Here is a 20,542-nt window from a genome sequence, read left to right as displayed (position 1 = left end):
ACCATGGTTCAGACAGACACTTGACAACATGCCTCATTTGAAGCTATGACTTTACCAAATAAAGAGCCAGCGAGGACTTGTGGGATCCTCGTTCAGCTTTTGACCTGACGCAGTCACTTGAGGCAACAGGTTACAAAGTTGGTATTAGTAGCGCTTCCCAAACATTTTCCAAATGTTTAGAACATTTTGCAAATCGTGGCAGCGTCTTACAGGAGTGCTGTGGTATAGTTGCTTATCCAAGGTCCTGCGCTGTCTCAAATAGTACAAGCCACCTCCGGCTGGCATGGAAATTGTCCTGTCATAGTGGAGGAGGATTTTTTCCTGAGTTGTACGTGCGTTTGTTACGGTTGCTCTGATTATAGCAGTGGACCGCGTCTCATTACGTCTTTAAGCTCAGCGACTGTCTCTTACTGATTATTGAAGGGGATGGAAAGCACCCGATCTTCCCAACAGCATTTGGATGCCGCCGGCATACAGAGAGTAGCGAAAAGTCCACAGCAAAAAGGTGAGGGCTAACGGCCTGCAACTCTGCGTCGAGGCTGACGAGTTTGGTGCGTGCTCCCGGGTAGCTGCTGGGGTAGCTGCTGTCGGGACACAGAGGTCAAAGCTGAGTCCGACGTCTCATCATGCCAGATGCTCTGCACACCCATGTTCACAGTTCGTGCTTGCTCCAAAGGCACAAGAAACCAAAACACCAACAAAAGAACAGGTGAAGTGATTTGCCTAATTGGCCTGGGTTTGATTTGAACGTCCTCAAAGGCGGTAATAGAAGACAGAATGGCATCAATTCCCCCCTCTCTGTTAAGTTCTCAACTTAAATCTTGAAAACTTTGCCAAACTATTGAAACTTCTTGTTTGGCTGGTTTAGCCATTTTCCTAGTGCCCTGATACTGCCAGTGGTTTCGTGAGCTCCTTTTCTAACGTGCTGGCAGGGAGCTGCCCGTACATCTGCCTGTGAAGGGAGAAATGTTCGTGCATGCTTGCGTCTAGGACCTCTTTGGTGTAAAAACATATTGGAGCCAACTCCAGTGCACTGCATTCCAGTAAGAGAACTACTTCCCTGTAAGTTCCGATCGTGCAACCCGAACCAGGCTGCATTCACACGGAACATACGTGTACTTCTGCAGCTGGAGGAATGCATCTCACCAGGCTGGCTCCCCTCTGGTATCCATGTGAATCAGAGACTGCACAAGGGTGAGGATGTCGGGCAGTTGGTGCTAGTCACGGATTTTGTTGGCAGGCGGCAGAAGAAGGAAAAGCTTTCCTATTCAGGCCCACAGTCTGCAGAAGTTTTCAGTTCACCTCTGGAGAGCTTTGCTGTTAGACAAGGTGGAAAACGTTCTTCTAACGCTTCCTTAGAGGAGGGGAAGCCCGAGAAGGCCATGGCAGCCAAAGGTGTGTCTTCGCAGCCGGGCGAGGGCTGACCTCGGCGTAGGCAGTAGGCAGGTGCATCCAGCACTGTGCTGACCCTCCCTCACACGTTAGTGATGTGTCATCTGCGCGGAACTGTAAGAATTAGGACCGCTGAACTTTATGTTTGTCTCAAACTTTGTACCTTGTGGTTTTGGAAAGGAAGCAGAGACTCAAGTCACCATAGTGACAGACGTGGTAGGACCCTGGGCCAGACGACACGGCTTCCTGAAAATCTTTTTTTGTCGCTACGCGGTAACAGCGAAAGGCATGAATTTGTTCGGCTTATGCGCTACAGCTTGCAAGCCGTGTAATGGAGGTTGCATAGACTGCCAGCTCGTGATCGGCACGTGGAAGCAACATGCCGCCGTTGGATTGGATCTCACCGCTTGAACGCAGCTCATCACCACCGGCTTGGCCTGGGACTATGGTACAAAAAAAAAGGGACCCTCGGCAGCCTCTGGAGGAAAAGAAAAGCAAAGGGAAGCAAGACGGCAGCAAGAAGCAGAAAGGGGAAAAGAGGAGCGGAGCGGAGCAGAGCTGAGACCTGCCTGCCTGCCTGGACTGGACCGTTGCTAGATGGGAAAAACCACCAGACGCCGCAGATCCCCCGTGGTGACTATTGCGGCGTGCTCTTCTTCTTCTCTTCCTCCCTTCCTCCCTTTCTTTCTCCCTTTCTCTCTCTCTCTCTCAATAAAACTTTGTAGTGCTGTTGACAATGTATGGCCTCCTTTGTGCCTTAATCTCTCGACGGGTATTCGAATCTGCAGCCCTGGGAAGAGTTTACCTCTTTGTGACTGTGACAGGAACACACCCTGAATTACAGCTACGGTCAGAGAGGGTGTGTTGGATGGGTTCAAGCACGAGCCGTGGCGGTTTCCCAAAGGCTGGCCATTGAAATTCTTTGACCACACCAAAAAAATACGTGTATCTTTCCTTCTGGGGATGCTCCCAAATCCCTTCTATTTGCAGGGCCGTTTTCTTTCCCCCACCTTGCAATTGGGTGACATTGCCAAGGGAGCCAAAACAGACTCTTCCAGCCCCAGAGACAGGTGGGAGGGTGGGCTGCAGCACTGGCATTCATTCCTATGCCTGCTGGCAGCTACACAAGCCCAACAGCTGTCAGCGCTTCCCCTTGGCTGACCTAGGGGTTGATTTCACGTTAATTTGGCACTGCCTTTAATAGGGTGCTCACTAGCACTTCAATGATTTGCGGCTTCCGTCCTGTTCCCACATTTTGCACACCTCTGCCACTCGAAGGCAAGAGCACAGACATTCGAGCAGAAGAGATCGTTGAAGAGAATAACGCCTTTTTTTCTTTTTGGTGGTGTTTTCACGTGAAAGAGACTTTACACAAACTACTACGAACGCTGTAGTTGACAGTGATAAGTCTCCCTTATTACAATTTATAATTGACCAGGTGGGCGCTGAACACTGCCCTAGTAAGGGCAAGGCCAGCAGTAATGCAAAGGAGTTGATGTGAAAGTAACCCTGTTATTATTGTCATTACCTGGCACTACCGTAAGGAAAGCTGAAACGATGTAAAGAAGTAGCTCGGAGTTTTGCTTGCAAAGCAAATATCAGCGCCTCATGCCTTATTGTCATTTGCACCCTCGGGAGCACAGGAGGGGTCGGACAGCATTTCAGTGACACACAACTGCAGGAGGCCCAAGAGAAGTGAGCTACCACCCAAGCTGAGCAGGGGTCACCCCACCCAAAGCACCCTGGAGAGGGGGAAAGGCGTCAAGGGGCATCAACAGCCACAAACTTTTTGACTTTGCTGCCATGAGTATAGCTGTAACGGAATTTAAGAATTAGGAGAGGAATTTCCCTCTTCAAAATGAAACGGCAGCTGTAGATGGAAAGGCTACACCTGTCCCTTGAGAGAGGACAAACCTGGACTTTTTCAGAGCAGCGTTCATTCCAAGGTTATGGTGGATAAACACGCCTTTTCTTCTGCTAAACTCTGGAGGGAGGCAAGACAGAAACGCAAACATACGTTACACTTTCAAAGCTGTTTTGTTTGATTGTTTTTCTTATTCCTGTGGTATCACTGACCACAGCAACGTGTTAGGTTGACTCACACGGACCAATCCCAGTTACAGAGAAATGCTGAAGCACTGAGCAGTCTATTCGGACAACACTTCTCACGTGCCAGTTACCAAACACAGGATTCTTCTTTCCCCCAGCACAACTGCAATTTAAGGAGAAAAACTGCACACTACACTGTTAACTTCCTACAGAATACAGAGGACGGGAAGGACTTAGGCTTGACTGTTACATTTTCCTCTCCGTAAGCTACGGAAATCTCTTTTCAAAAAGGAATCCAAAGTAATCTCTTGTACATATGTTCAGTCTGTAAACACATAAAAATCTGTGGCAGAGTACAAAACAGTATTAACACAGCGGCAGTTTTATTTACGTCGTCGGTGCGGCGTAACCAAAGCTTTTACATGAACACGGCGGTCTCTTCTTTCAGAAGGGCCAAGCTTCCACACAGCAATTTCTTTTTAAGGCATGAATTTTAATAAAACCTTCAAAGGCTAACAACTTATCAAATGCGTACTCAGGAAACACACCGCACAATTGCAAAGTAAATCCAAACGTGTAAGAAATAACTTAGAGTGACACTGCTTACCTACAGTCTCTCTCAAACTAATTTCAGTCACCATTTATTACCCTCTTTTCATTGTCAGAGGTTATTTCATGGCTCAGGAGAGGCAGGGAATAGCTTGTAATTTAGTGTCCAGCTCAGGTCTGATCCTGCAAAGTTAAGGGGAAGCTGAGGAGCGCTGTCTCGATGCTGACACAGCACGTTTAGACTTGGCCTCCGAGCCCACCTAAGCAGCTAAAGCAGTACTTTTGTGCAGACCATGCTCTATTTAGTAAAGGCCTCTGCGGCATATTCATCTGTTCAGGCAAGTCAGAGGTCGATGTTCTCTTGTACTCAGTCACTATCATATTCCTCTATTTTGAATTCGTCTTCCTCCATGATTGCTTGAGCTGCAACAGGCTGAGGCTGACTGCAAGGCAGTTCACTTCCACTGCACTGGCTAGAAGACAGAGGGAACCCATCCGATTCATTCTCCTTCGTGCTGTCTTCCCCCGTCTGTGCAGCCGTCTCCGTAGCATGCACGTCGGCACGGTCCTCCTCAGAGCTCACAAATACGTCTGGTACCCCAGGATCTTTATCAGTAAGTGTTTCAAGCTTTAGCCTGTAAAATTATCATTGCAACAGTAAGTTACCACGACAAAACAGCTGCTCTCTCAGGCAGAAGCTGCCATAGAAAAGATTGCCCGGGTGCCGCACGGGTCACCCTTCTTCACCGGTGCTTAACAGCTTTCGCATTTTCTGGCAGTAAAACCCTCCATCAATCACAGTTAGCGTGATCAATCAAGCTGCACACATGCTGTGCTTCCATCACTACCTTCAGGATCATGTTTTTACAGCTCTGCGCCCATCTTGCAGGTGGAGATACTTGGGCCCAGAACTCAACACCGCACAGCTTAGCTGACGGCCTTCAGAAGACAGAGGAGTTCCTCTCGGGGAAAGGACGACCCTACGCAGCCTCAAAGCACAGCAACAGCCAAATTCCAGATCAAGTTTGTGCTCCGTCACTTTCCCAGTACCCACTGCTGCTTTCGAGTTTCAATTTAACTTGAAAATTTCTTTCACTATTTGGACTTCTCAGTCTTTCTAGCACCTCTGTATCAGTCTGTCACCAATGTTTATTATTTTTCCCACTTTACATGGGAATAATAAAAACTTACGCAGTTACTGACAAAAAAACCTCGTCCTGGCACCAGTGCCAGGTGATCAAGTACCATGCACCCTCCTCAATGCCCATTTTCTTACCATCCCCATTCCATTGAGGAATATAACGGAAAAGAACTAAAATATTCTTTTTTTCCAGTGAACTAGCTGCATGGAAGTTTTATCAAGGACTGCTTAGTAACACAAAACCGATTCTTTTCAGCCAGGGTTCCCGAAGGAAGCAAATGCTTACTAAAATACCTACATTTCTGTGTACTTCCTTTTCAAGATAGTGACCAAGTGAAAAAAGATTACTGTGTTTTCAGGAGAAAGCTACCCCTCAGGTAAAACTCTAAGTGACACACACCCAGCTTACCAATGCAGATACAAAATGCTTATCAATGTTTACAGGTATGCTGCAGACTAAACTAACGGCATAAGGAAGCGTACCATTAAGTTGTAAAGTTACAAACATTTGGGCTTAGATGAGGGAGACTGCAGAGAAACGCACCGTTAGGGACGCTTTCTTCCTGACTAGCAACCTAAATGGCTTTTCGTACAACTGTTGAGGAACTGGGTGATTCTTGGGTAACAGAGCCTTGACCTTACAGGACCCATTTCACAGTTCAACTGGGACAGCAATACCGCAGCGATCAGTATGAGAAGCTTTGTCGCATGCCCTGACACGCTTTGCCAAGGGAAGATGTCACGTCACTGATGTACGTTGAAGATGCTTCTCTATGAAAGGGTTCTTCTCCTCAACGCGTTAAGAGAGAAAGTCTTACTTTCTTTGAGAAAAGAGAGAAGTCAAGTTTACCTCCCAAAATGTCTTTTCAGCGGTAGCCTCCCAATGTCTTGGATAAAAGCAATCTGAGCTGCGAACAAAGAATCACCAGTTTCACATTGGGTAGATCATAAGGCACGTACAATTAAACATACTGGGAAACAAATAATTCCTAAGTTAGGTCAAGTACCCTTGTACACATTTGCAATATTTCGGATACCAAAAACACGGCGCACGCGTGGACGTATTCTTTTTTTCAAACTGTTTACCACATTACCGTGACGTATTTACAGATTGCCTGCACAGAAAATTCCCTGACGCTCATCAGCTGCGTATTTATGATGCAGAGTTATTATTCCATAGCCTACAAAATGAATTCATCCTGATGTCAAGGCCTCAGGTAAGACGTGAAGCCTTTTCTTAGAAGTAATTAACACAGCATAAGCGACCCAGCTGTCTAAAGAGTCATTTTTGTATCAGGTACCATACAGAGTAAATGTTTCCACATGAACTGTCGGCTATTGGATGACCTCAGGTTACACGTCTTTTTAAAGCACTGCAAACTTGGATTATGCTTCCTTTATCTGAGAAAGGCTCTGTCGAGCCTTTGACGTCTGTTGATGTTACCGGAAAGGGATCGGTAAGCAAGGAAGATCTAGCCAATATTGCCTGCTAGGTTTCCAAAAGTCTTCTCACCAAACCCTCTAGCGTACATTTAAAAGAAGCCCTCAGCCGAAGAGAACAACTTAATGAGTAAAGTTTGATAAATAATCGGTTTGGAGTGGGGAGAGGGGCATGAGGTAACAGTTAACTCCTGCAGTGGGAAAAAGTTGCCAATACAGTTCTGCAGAGATCTGTGCTAGGACCTGGGCTAGCCAGCACCTTCTTAAAAGAAACCCTATGAAAAAAGGGGTGAAGAGTGAGATGAGCAAGTTTGCCGATGCCACCCAGTTAGACAAGCTAGTATAGGACAGGAAGACAGACAGAAGGGCTGTGCAAGGACCTTAAGAGACTGAGTGCGAGGGCAACACGGCGAGATCCAAAAGTACACAGACACCAGAAACCTATGCAGTTAAAGAAGGGAAAAATCATTCCAAAACTCCAACACGAGGACCCCATCTCCCACAATAACAAAGCATCGTATAGGCCTCTTTTCTGCCAAGAGAGACGCTGGCTTTAATTCTTTCAGTTACGTTAGTTTTAAAGATGTTCTTGGTGCTGTTTCAAACCTGCAGGACGGCTTTAATTTTGGCTGTGTTACTGGAAACGTTTGTGGATATCAGCTACATGCGTCTACTCCAAGCATTTCTTTTACCGAGACAGAAGCACAGGCAGTATTGACATTTTGTGTACAACATTTTTCAGCATGCTTTAATTACAAAGCAGATTCCAAGATCAGGAGTTACATCCATCTTACCTTGGTTTCTCATTGGATTTGCTAACATAGCAAGATAGGGCAATAGCTCTGTCTGAAGACACTCGGGTGGTAAGCAGAAGCTTGAAAAGAGAGCTTTTGCAGCCAGGCAATTTTCTTGATACTGTAAGGGTTGGGGGGGAGGGGGGGGAGGAGAAAGACAAGGGAAAAACCTGGTACACCATTATTGATGTAGCTATTCTGTACTGGACAAGACGAGACTTTCTTCTTGTCTGCTGGATGACTACACACAAGCTACTGAAGATGAGACCAGGAAAAAAGATGAGCACTTAAGCAGAGTTAACATATGCAGATCCTAAAAATCGTAAATCCCTTCACTTTTGCCTTTTGCTGGGCATTAAAATTTACAGAAAATATTTATCCCTGAATTCCCCACCCATCCAGGCCAATCTTTTTTGCCCGCTACAGCAAGAGAAATATTAGCTCAAATGTAAAAACTGGCCGAGCGCTTTCGTGTCTCATGAACAAGCGACTTCTGACAAACACATAAAACATAACAGCAGTCATTTGTCAAACTTACACAACAGTTTAATGTGACTGAAAGCGCACGAAAGCTTGAACTTACTTTTAGGAATACTTTATAGTATTTCAACAGTAATTGTGTCTCCGGTAACTTAGGATTAAGACTCTCCCAGCAGTAGGCCAACTTGGACACAGGAATCAGACTTTGTCAGAGGCCTCCAGTTTATTTTCCCATTAAAAGAATAACACCAGTGTACCCCTTCGATTGAGCAAGTGCTTTCAGAAGTAGCTTATACCAAAACGGGACATTTGACAAGTTTAGCACTGGGAGCAAATCTCATCTATACCACTCAAACCGTCACACCTTACCAAAAAAACATGGAAAAAAATTGATCAAGCATTTACCTTTTTATTGATAAAGAACCACTGGGGTTTATGCAAAGGCCGGAACCCCATCCCTCCTTGGTGATGGGCAAAGGCTCTGGACGTATTTGAATGTATCACCCCTCGGGTAGCCACAGACGCGCTGTATTTTTCCGTCTCAAGCCGTGTCTAAGAGAGAAATCGAGCACTGGGTGAACTCCAGCTCTCTGTACAGTATGTCTCACCTGAACTAAAACAGTCTGTAACTGCAGTGACACAACACGCCCAGAACACGTTCAGAATACCGTGAGACTTTTACTCAGAGCAGCTGCATGAAAAAGCTGGCTCAATTACTTCAGGGAAAGGGCACACAGGCTCCAACACATTTTAGCACGAATTTGTTCTACTTAACACTTTGTAGAATGTTTTACAAACGCTGTAACCCACTACAATAAAATACCGACAGAAGTTGGACAAAGAGGTGGACCCGCATCTCTTGTGTAGTGGATGTACTTCGGCATTCATTAGCAACTCACTGTCACCTACGCTGCAAGTTTGAAGTGATAGAGCTTAATTCTTACTGGCTCGTAAGAAAATTGCTTCCTACCATTCATAAACGCTTAGAGAGACATTTCAAAGCTCAACGTTTTGGGGTATTAAAAAACGCTTGATTTTTTGAAAATCAATGAAAAAATACTGAGTCAGAGCGTTACGAAAACAAAGCACGTGCGTATAAAAGGTGGCACTTACACTCCAGTTGCTGCAAAGGACATCAGCGGTGCTCAAATACTCACTGGCTCTCACTACATCATCTATATCAGAAAAAAAGTCTACATAGTTCTGGTGAAGGTATAAATTAAACACGCTTCCAGACATATGCGATTTTTCCACAATACCCTACGAGGAAAAAAAAGCACAAGCTTTACACAGGAAAAGCGTCCTATAAAAGCTGCGGTACGTTCCGATGGTTAGGGAGCTGGCACACGTGACCTACGAAGTGACGCTTATATACAAAAGGGAGGCTGGCTCCCTCTCCAAGAAGGCTAACAGGGGCGATGGGGAGGCAGAAGCCACTGCTGTCTTCAACTCTCTCAATGCGTGGTAACAGAAAGGTGAACTCGGACTCCTCTTGGCAATGCGCAGCCAAAGGATGAGAGGTGACAATCACAGGCCGCAGCAAGGGAACGTCCACCTTCCACCACAAGCCCGTCAGTGAGGTGAGAGAACCTCTCTCCTTGGAGATACTCAAAACTCGACCCGAGACCCAGAGCCTGGGAACCTAAACCACCTCCAAAGCTAGCCTCCAGAGCGCTTTTCCAGATTAATTATTCTATTAGACAGAACTTAGACAGACCCAACACGCCTACCTTAAGAGCAGTGACAAAACCACTGTGCTGGAGAATTTGCATCAATCACTTAGGCGTCCTGTCTGGGTTTTTTTCAAACCAAACCTGGAATCCCACAGCTATTGCAGATGTACCTCAGGCTGAAGAAGCAAGGTGTCTCGACGGTATTCTGATAAGTGAGCGGGCAGCTGAAGGAATTCTGACTCCGACGCCGGTTCTCCTACAAAGGATTTTACAATCTTTAGTCTTTTGGTATCAGAAGAGTCGTTACATTTCTGCATATAACCAAAAAAGCCAATAGACACACATTTCTGATTAAATGTTCAAAATCAGAATAGAAATTAGAGGAGCAAGGACGGAGATGTGTAACTGCCCGAATAGTGGGTTTTGCATATCTTGAGCATCACTTTTAGCAACTGTCAACTCTACCAGCAACTAGATTACACCATTTTCATTTCCCAGAAAGCTCTTGATGCAGTCCTAAGTACTTAATTACATAGTCATTACTATGTAAGATCACAGAGGCGATAACACATAATTGATTGCATCACATTACACTTCATACAACAAATCTCATCAAACTATTTTCATATGCCCTTATCTTGGTCTTTCTCCTCAATTGACTCGGGAACTGATATTGTGAATTATTTCCAAAATGTGGACAGCCAATGGCATTACGGAGCCTGATTCAGCTGAGTGCAGACAGTACTAGTTTAATAAGTACCAAATGCTTACCAATTAATACTTTACAAAAGTTACAAAACCAGCACTGTAACCACACAGAGGGAGCAGATAGGTTCTGTAAATTTACAGTGTACAAAAAGTAGAACTTTCAGTAGCATTAAGGTGGAAAATACCTCGGAGAGGTGGAAAGGGAGACAGGGGATGACAGAGAAGTGGAAGGGGTTTTCAGGTCAGAAAGCAGAGAGGGCATCTGTCCATTAACAGGAAACAAAAGAGCTGAGATCAAGAGTAGGGAGGAAAAGCCAGCAGACACAAAAACAAGGGAGCCAGTAGCTATGAGGCTCCCAGGTTGTTCTGTAACCTTTAGGAACACAGACGAGCACAGATGGTACCTGTACAACAATGTGTAAATCTGCACAAAAGCAAAATTTGCTTTTGTACAAAGCAGCAAACGTGCTGGCTATCTACCTAGCTTTGTGGGCACGACTGTACGTGGACCTAACGCAACTAGAGTTGTCTAATTTCATTACGTACATCTTGATGAAAAGTTCATTTACCTAACAGATACAGACAGCTGCAACCGCAGTTACCACAAACTTTTCATAACACTATAAAAGCAGGAATAATGACCAAACACGCAAATCAGAGGTCACCCTAAACCTTACTTGAGCAAATCTAGCTATTAGCAGCTGCCACGCTTTGCCCATTGAAAGGAACGATAAGTTCGTTTTCTTACTTTTGCAGTAAATTATTTTCCCCAGAGCATGGAACAGAAAGATGGAAGCATCTTTGCCACCAATAGCTTGTATCTCCTGCTCTTCTGAAGTATCACATTTGCTTTTCCTTCTCACTCGAGAGACTGCTACTTCTTCACATTTTAGCACGGAGCTCCTCTTCTTCCTTGACCAAAACTCCTTCTCCAAGGAGCAGTCTCTCAATAAAAGCAAATATACAATCAGGATAAAGTACATGAATACAAAACAAGTCTTCTGTTTTATTGCTGCTGCTAATGTTCTGAGCAAACAAAATAAAGAAAGAAAGAAAGAAATGATGACGAACAGCAAAGGCTACATAAACAGGGGCACTAAGAGACAGCTCATTTCTTAGGAAGACAATCCAGTCACCTGAACTAGTACGCTTCGTTCCACTTCCGTCCCGTAAGCCACAGCTAAGGTGCCGAGTTCTTTCTTGAATAGCAAGTGACTGTTTTTCAAAAAAGAGCTAGGATCCTTCCCATTCATTCGAGTTCTAACGCATCCCCAACTTGCCTCTCCTAAAAATTTCTTCTTTATAAAGTACAAGTGCAAATACAGGGAAATTACATTTCAAGCTTCTGTTCACTTCCCAATTTATCTGTATAACATCCTCACGGCAGCAAAATCACCCTTTCATCTAGGTGATACTTCCAATAGCCTGCTCATTTCCACAGTGTTTTGAGCTCCAAGGAATAAAACCTTTCTGATTTCAAACACAAAAATTTTCACCACCCAATTTCAGTTAGTGGCAGGTGTACGTTCCTTATCAAGCTTTAAGCATTTCTTTTTCTTTCCTCCCACCATGACCATGGATCCATTTTACTCACTAATACTACCACAAGTGGGTGTATCACTTGTGTTTACGCCTCTACACAAGTGAGGAAATAAACGATTTTTTGTAAAAACTGATACTGCCTTCTCAGGCGATCTACAAGGAGGGGACGTGACTCCAAAATCTGCAAGCTCTCCCTGGCTGCCAATCATCTACCTAACTGAAATGCCCGAACAACTTACAAATTTCTAGTCAAAACCAAGGCAGCTCTTCTCGCTCTCTTTGAGAAAATGCGAGACGAGAATGTTCAGTGGGGTATGACTTGAATACCCGATTCTGAGAGGTCAGGGACAGAAGCTGTCCAGCCATATGCCTTCCTTTTCTCCCCAGTTCTCTTTGTAATTCTTACGGTTGTACATTCCCAAGGCACTTTCTTAAAATGACCAGCTGGTGTAATTTTTAAGACTCTTTAGATTTCCTGGAGTAGGTAGCAGCTACCTGGCATCCAGCAGTGAGCTCTGGTAAACTTTTCTCCAGTATCACCAACCTACTATTTATTGACTTAATGGCATTGTCATCAAAATGGACTTCCCGAGAGGAATTTTGTATTTTTCTGATTAACACAGAACAGCATAACACTTACGATCCTAGAAGACAACACCAGAAGAATTTAGCTTCCAGGTCTGCAAGTCAAACCCAGCAACTTTACTCTCTCCCTCCGGAAATTTAACTAACACAGCTCCATCAACTCCGACATACTCTAAAACTCAAACTACAACACTCCCCCTTCAAACAAGGACATGAAACGACACTTAACCCTGTATTGCAGGAGCAGATTTTCTATTTGCAAGGTGGATGGGAGAGAAAATGAGCAAAAGCAACATGATCATTGCGAGCTTTACGACACACAGCAGAAGACGACTCTTGAATTCACAGCCTTATTTCTAGGTTGAACAGAAATGCTGGCACCATCTGACGGCTCTTAGAATGAACTGCGCGTGCCAGAGGAGGGCTTTCAAAAAGAACAGATTAGGTACCTCGCGTACAGCGGTTTCTTCACTATTGCTGACTTCCAATGCTTCTAAGAGACATGACAGGAAGTCTTCTGTTTTCTTTCGAAGTCGGAACATTTAAAATCATCCCAGACTAAGTCTGATTTTAGCCTTGTCCAGCCAAGCACGTTGAAGACCACTAAAACACCGACCTTCAGTTATTCTACAATGCACTCAATAACTTCGTAGTAGGTCACGCCACCTCACAGCATTTCAATTCACCAACAGCGGCAGCAACTCCAAAGCTAAATTAATCGTTACAGAAATGCCGTACACAAAGTCAGAACTATTTCAGAACTGCTTTAAGGGTACAGATATGGACCTGGACAAGTGCAAGGATCAAGCAAGAAAAACATCACTTTCACTTCATAAAAGCTTTGAAAAGTAAACACACACCAACAGCAAAGCCACCAAGAAGAAAAGAGGGCGTCTCATTCAATTACATCAACACGTACCAAGCTGATGTCACTCAGTTTTAAAACTACCTGTAACAGCCACGAAATGGAACGTTTTCTGCTTGAGGGAAAACAGACAGGCAACCAAGAAGACCCAAAACTTTGTGCCTTTAGCTCCTGCTCCGGAGCTGCATGTCAAATATTCGCATAGCTCACCTAGCTGTGCTGCAACAGTGAACAGAATACCTTTACAGCAGAAGTGGTCAAAATGTCATTCACGTACCAAAACCGTAGGTATTTACCTTTCGCAGAAGAAAACTGAAGACTGTTTATTGCACTTCTTATGTCACCTGAACAACCTCTGCAAAGCAACTCCAGAGAAGTTCTATCAAGACCGCAATTCTTGTCTCTGTTCTACAAGGAAAGCAAGGCTCAAAGGAATGAGAAAAAGTAGGAAAAGGACTATTTGAGTATTATTCTGGCTGTGGGGACCCACCTGATAGACACCACAGACTACATGAGCATGCATCATGTGCTCAAATCGTGGGATACTGCTAACTTTAAAACATTTACTCCATTTAAGCACACTGCCACATTTTACACAGCAGCGTTAAAGAGAACAACGCACATAACTCTTTGCAAGGTGTCACTCAATATTAGACTTGTTTGTAATCAGAACAGTTTGGAAATAAGACAGGGTTTAGGTTCATGACCTCTTCTGGCCTTGCTGGATACAATGGAAATGATTTCTGTCCCTATGATGTGTTTCATATCTATAGTTCCTCCAATAGGCGGAAGAATTTTCACAAATACCGATGAAGGCTTAGACCAAGGAGCAAGTGGAACTAATCTTAAGAGCAAGACATCCACCCTTCCAGTTTCTTCGGGGTGTTTTGTTGTGGGTTGGGTTTTTTTTTTGGGGGGGGGGGGGGGGGGGGGGGGCGGGGGGGTGTTGGGGTTGTGGACCTCTGCTAAGAAAGCTCAAACAATGCCGTACCAAACATAAATAAGCTATTTCAGATAGAAAAGTCTGAAATCTTTGGCCCTAGCACTGCGCACAAGTTACCTGTTTTGACAACTTACCACACTAGTTTCTGTTGCAGCTATTCGATTAAGAACTTTCATCATATTTGTCGGTGCAACAGGCTTGAAACTGTTGAATTTCATTTACAAAAAAAATGAATTAGCTTCTGATTTCTCGCTTACTTCAACGGAGGTTTAATGAGATAAAAGGTCTTACCTAATATTGGATATACACAACTCCTCTAGAATTTCTGTTGGGAATAGTGACCTCTGGTTGCTGTCTCCACTGAAGTTATCCGAGATTATAAATATAAGGGGACATCTACTTGTACCAATAAATCTCCTACATTGAAAAATAAGCAGGTGCAGCAAGAATCAAACCCCAGTTTACTGCAAGTGGCTAAAGGTAATCATTAAAAACTTATCTGAAACTGACCTGAGAATTTCATGTAGGCTGCTAGGGTCTCGATAGAATTGGTTAGGTATGTCCTATTCAAAAGAAATGAGCTGCTGTCATTACATTCAGATGTAAATTTTCTCTCCCACAGACTGACTGTTATGTTGCTAAACATTTTTTCTTCCTAGTTACCTTTCTTTCAACTAAATTTGAATGCGGGTAACAGTGAAAATAACCAGGGGGGAAAAAAACCCACAAAGAAAAAAATCCAAAGCATAGTATTTCTGTCTTTTATTATGGAATAAAAAATATCTAAAAATAAATAGTTTCTTTCTGTCCTTGTTTCTCAAGAAACAGCCTTGGGTGATTACACTGCCTGCTAGACAGTTTTACTGAAGTGGATAGTCACTTCCTCCATAGAGGAAGAGGGCAGGGTATACTGCTTGAGATATGAGAGGACCTACACAAGGAAGTGACATCACAAAGAGAAGTCACAGAAAACTATGCTTCCTAAATTCTACAGTACATCACATTACTCAGCTAGAATTTTTGTCTCATCTATTGTTTTTCTTGAAAGACTACAGACTTTCATAACTTACAAAATTCCTGTCAGAAAAAATGAAAAGCTCAGAAAGAAAACACTACTGAAACACACTCCTGGATAAGTAAGTACCAATAAAGTCTTCTCCTGCACCTTCTGTTAGGGCCTACAAACCCTCAGAGTTCACATCTCTGCCCTAAATAACACACCCCATATAAGACCAGGGAACGCTAATTTCAAATGCTTTCCAATTGTGTTAATTCTCACATATCTTCTACACTCTCCTGCATCTTTAAGCAACAAGAACAGTGGGTTTTTTTTTTCCCCTTTTCCTCTTTATGCACATATATATTCAGAAAGCTAATCATACAGAAACATGGGTATGACTTTCAATATTGTTTTTATCTGCCTTTTGATACTCTTAACTTCTGTGCACAAACCAGTCTCTAATTTCTGCCTCACGATTAGCTTATATTAACTACAGGTTAAAGTTTGTTCTAGACTGCTGTAGAGACTCAAAACGTAATAAAGAAGTCATCTGCAGTAAAGTAGACTAACTTTTGGCAACACCAATCCACCAGCTGAAGCTAGTTAGCATGTCAATATTATAATAAAGGTATTGTTCTCAAAACAAGACTTCACAAGTTTTCACTTACTTCAACAAGAATAAACTTTTTATCATTTTCTGAGGACTCCCCAAGCATCTGAAGTTTGTTATACTTATTTGCTCTTAATAGAAAATCTTGAAAGAGAGCGGCTTGGGCCTGACTTGGAAACATATGAAAATTTGAGTCTGAAAATGAAAAAAAATTAAAAATATGTATTCTATATTACACCAAGTAGAATACAAATACCCACAAGAACTAATACCAACCCATGCTATTTTCTGACAGTAGCCATTGAACACCAGCAGCCAAGCCCTTTGGCAAGCACATGACAAATACAAGAGAATTTTTAAAGGGCTGAATTCAATTGAGGACCCAGACAAAGACAGATTTATCCAATTTTATTTAATTAGGTCAAATGATATCCAGGCTATTACATAGCTCTCTATACTGATTTGAACTGCAAATTATTTTGGAGTAAACACTGTAAAAAAACTAAACCCCTTTTAAGATAAAAGCAAAAGAATGATTCTTACTTAACACTAAGGATCTGACTTATATGGATGTGGATCAGACTTCACGTGATGGACACAAAAGAATAAAAAAATACAGAATACAAAAAAATCACAAAAGTAACTGGAAGGAATTTAGAAAAAAAGAAAAGAAGTAAACAAAATACTTACCACGGCCAAACATATTTCTTAAGTCTTCTTTTGTGAAGTCTAAAGATATTGGATTGGTCCATTCTTGCACCTGAATGCCAAGATCTTTTGCTAATATTCGTATAGTTGCAGTCTTTCCAGAACCAGGAGGGCCAGTTAGCAGTAAAACAGAGCCACCCTGTCACAGGGCGGGAGGGGAAAAAAAAAAAAAAAAAAAAAAAAAAAAAAAGGCCAAACATGATAAATAAAGACTGAAAACTGGCTAAGGAGAATCTTGGTTGAATTTCTTCTATAGCTTCTCTGGTAATGATTCTCTTTTCCCAATAAAAACTGGGCCTGACTATAGAGTTAAATAGTTTGTTTTATTAATTTATCTGTTAAGTATTCAGATAGAAAGAGCTAGACCAGAACTCTGAAAGCCTTGTGCTCAGTTTTTCACGCATCTGTTTAGTCTACTGCACACCATGCAGACTACCAACATAACAGATACTGAACTGGAGAATCGTGTCTCTCATACTAGGCAAGACTGGTAAATGATGCATGTGTATAAGAATGCCTCTTAACAATCCAGAGGTTAAAAACATCCTATTACAGCAAGTCAGTGCAACTGGACATTTTCCAAGACATTTGAAATTAATCTGTGGGAGATAAAATGCAGTTACAAGCACACATCAAATAGGTATGAACTAACTGGATCCTGGGAAATAGTATTTCTGCATAAAATCAGAATCCACCTTTTAGCAGCACAAGCCCAAAACAAATGTACAAGCTCTCATCTATGTTCTTAACAGATTTGTTATAGTGCAATAGATATATTACCACTCCTTATAGGGGTCTCTCCGAAATGAAAATAAAATTGAATCCAGCTCATTTGTATGTGTTTATATCTCTAGCTGCTAATTCTAGCACGATTACCTGCTTCGGCTGCCTCTGAAATACGTGCGTTTTTAACCAGGTTTCAACTTCTTCAATTTTCTTCTTTTGCACAGCAAGGTCATTCTAGAACAAGATTAAAACGCATATATACACCTCTTGGTTTCTAAGACTGAAATGATGAGATTGAAGAACAAAACACATGCTGATTAAAATATTTACAGACATGTATGTGTATATTCCAGTTACATATGTTTATACTACATAGAAGTAAGTGCAACAGTTAAAGATAATTATTTCAGCCTGTCTCCTCAAACAATCTATTTTCTATTGCTTGCAGTTGGGAAATAATCAATTATTTATTACTCCCAAAGTAACAATATTACAGTCTTGCCTGCTTGTGTCAGTATACTTCATAGCTAGTGCTGGACCTGGTACTTTTCAGGCTCTACTGACTCTAACATTACATAGGTTTTTGTAACTTCTGCAAACCTCATGCAGCTTTCTCATCTTCTAGCCTTGTAACTCAATTTCTCCCCAGAGATGAGCTAATATGTAAATATAAAATGCAAGTACTACACTAACTTACTTACAACAACCAGCACTTCAATCTAAGAGACAGGTAACACACATGCTAATAGCTTTGAAACACACTCTGAAAAAGCTGTTCCATGAGGGGAACCAGCGGAGACATGTTTACTACAGATCTGAGTCCTTTCTCCTTGAAGCTCTAAGGTACCACAGTACCCCCCCACTCACAAAGTCATGCCTAAGATGCATCAAGCAAGCAAGAGATAGCGCAAATTGCAACTAGCCAAGTACTCGGAACATGCTAACAGATCAGCTAACTGCTGTCCAGTAACATGCAAGATAATTTTTGTTATCTTTCCCATAACGAGTGCACTAACTCAGCTCTCCCTCCCTTCTTTAGCTGTGGATTTTCCTAGTACTTGCAGCTGTCAGATCTGGCTGAAATTCAGTAATGGGTTCAAAAGCTTCAGAGCGAATGGACAAGAAGCAACATCACATCAGTAGCTTTATCTCCTCAGGAAGCCTGGTGAAAAATGCATCTTCTACAGATAAACAGCCCATTAAAGTCTTAACTGTGGGCAGTAAATAAATCAAATCAGTACTTCACGGCCCTAATAAAACAGGATATGCTTAGAACCTGACCAATACAAATTATGAACAGAAGCACAACATACTACACTATAATGTTACACCATAACATTACTACGACATAACACTTGGAATAACTCTCACACCTGAGTCTCAGGTTTGTATCTATCTACCCACGGCTCATCATGAGATTGGCTCCAGTTTTGTCTGGGCTTGTTACAAGGCAGGTCTACTGAAGACGACTTTGCTCTTTTTCGAGGCAGAACTTTGGGGTTGCAACTTTCTGGCACAGAAGACAGGTCTTTCTTCTTCTGCTGTCGCTTTCTTCCAGAGTTGCCTTCTAGTGGCTTCACAGGAATGGCACCAGAAGAAATACTTGTGTTTCCAAAGAAGTCATCAAATGAATGTGCCAACCAATCTGTTACCTGGTAAAATACAAACATTTTGCTATTAATGTAGCATGCTCCCCTCCTAACGGGGTATAGCTGTCTCTAGCAAACTGGAGATTTTCATCAAGTGTATAAAAGAGTATCTCATAGATGTAAAGAATATCACTAGCGTTAGAAGGCATACTACCAGTTAGCAACAAACACGGGCATTTATGCTTCTTGAATGTGTCAGTTACATGCTTCTTCAATATTAAAACAAAAAGCTACACCTTACACATTGTGATAAGAGTATTTTGCAGCAAACTGGCAAATCAGAACAAGTTGACAATTCTGCAAACACACATTCAAACTGAAGAAGCAAAACTAAAACAGAGATAAGACCTAAAAAATAGCTTAAGCTTATTTACACTATTTTTACATTAAGGTCAAGTTCATGTTGTCTCTGTATAGGTTTCAGTATGTGGCTTTTTTTTTTTTTTTTTTTTAAACACTTACAGTGCAACCATTTGTGTTTAAAAGTTAGAAATAGGCAACAGAGAAAAATCATCCAGGCAGCACAATAAAATAAAGTACTACTCTTTGTCTGATGTGTGAGGAAGCTTGAACTGATCTAGAATCAGACTGTCATATGTATCAGAAGTCTGTCTGACAGCGACAAGGAATGAAACTTCTAACAGTGTCCGTGTTTAGTTCTGGATTTGAGGAATGCACTGCTAGGGTAGGTGTATGAACTTGCACCCCAGAGCCACTTTTCAGCCTTCCTACAGTCCCAAAGTAATACCCCAGTCATCACAGGCTTTCCACTGCTAACAATCAAACAATAACCTTTTAGCATAGGAACTGTAACAGGCTACATGCCAAAACACGCTTCTGTGAAAACAGGAGTAACAGAATAGCCATGTCATTTCCAAAAAGGTCTTGGAATATTCTACAGTTTACATGCCTTTTAAATTAATGCCACCAGACCACTACCAGACCAAAGAGTATCTGAGAGTAAGAGGCATTAGCAAATGGCAAAGATTAATTTTTTCTGCACGGTTTGCTTTTAATGTTACTCTGACAAAAGCTAATTTTAGTTGAATTTGCATATTTACCAGTGGGCAGATACCACCATCTCCGGGGACTCCCTTTTAACATATTGCAATAGTAAGTCAGAAAATAAACACCTTACAGACAAGAGGGGGAAAAAAAAGAAAAAAAGAAAAAAAAATTTAAAAAAAAAAAAAAAAAAAAAAGAAAAAAGGCCGCATCTGAAGAGGAACTGCCAACACAGAGACCAAGGAGTAATTCTCGGGCCTAAAAATACTGGCAATCGGAGCCGCCGGGCTCTCCCCAGAAGCTGCAGAGCTTCCGCAGGGCAGACCTTCCACCCAGGGACACCAAGCCCCTATCCCCCACGCCACCACCACCCAACCCCACGCGGCCTACCTCCGCCGGCGCCGCCTGCCTTCCCGAGGAGCTTCCAGACATCCTCAGCCCGCCCGGAACCCGACCGCCGGGCCCCAGGGAAGAACCCCGCTCCCGGGGCAGCAGCGGGATCCCGTGAGCCGAGCCCAGCCGGGCCGAGCCCCCTCACGCCGGACCGCCGAGCTCCCAAGGGGCCCTTCCACACCGCCGGCTCTTAGCTGCCCGCGGCGCGCCTGCCTGCCTGCTGCCCGCCCGCCAGCTCCAAAGGCCGGCCCGGTGACGCCATCGCCGTGCGCCGGCGGCGGCGAAGGCTC

General features: G+C 43.0%; 1 protein-coding gene across 3 annotated transcripts; it reads right to left on the bottom strand.

The window, feature by feature from the left end:
- Positions 1-3,795: 3,795 nt before the first annotated feature.
- LOC104351607 (cell cycle checkpoint protein RAD17) lies at positions 3,796-20,314 on the bottom strand. 3 transcript variants are annotated; one of them, XM_086479138.1, is made up of 16 exons: positions 20,250-20,314; positions 18,579-18,857; positions 17,356-17,439; positions 16,462-16,618; positions 15,830-15,966; positions 14,672-14,724; positions 14,453-14,578; positions 14,296-14,365; positions 13,515-13,626; positions 10,975-11,169; positions 9,689-9,774; positions 8,959-9,105; positions 8,251-8,397; positions 7,366-7,486; positions 5,982-6,039; positions 3,796-4,625 (listed from the first exon to the last, which is right to left on the bottom strand). In XM_086479138.1, exons 1-16 carry the CDS (start codon positions 20,289-20,291, stop codon positions 4,358-4,360), a joined length of 2,082 nt encoding a protein of 693 aa, XP_086335264.1. In that variant the 5' UTR covers positions 20,292-20,314; the 3' UTR covers positions 3,796-4,357. The 3 variants fall into 3 exon arrangements, with proteins under 3 accessions (XP_086335264.1, XP_086335265.1, XP_086335266.1); XM_086479139.1 differs by having other exon boundaries at positions 16,462-16,573; XM_086479140.1 differs by lacking the exon at positions 7,366-7,486 and having other exon boundaries at positions 4,589-4,625.
- Between the last annotated feature and the right edge of the window lie 228 nt (positions 20,315-20,542).

This window comes from Leptosomus discolor, chromosome Z, assembly GCF_034619465.1.
Source record: "Leptosomus discolor isolate bLepDis1 chromosome Z, bLepDis1.hap2, whole genome shotgun sequence".
NCBI classification, from domain to species: domain Eukaryota; kingdom Metazoa; phylum Chordata; class Aves; order Leptosomiformes; family Leptosomidae; genus Leptosomus; species Leptosomus discolor.
Note: the sequence above shows the minus strand (reverse complement) of the source record. Positions and strands in the feature narration are given on the sequence as shown.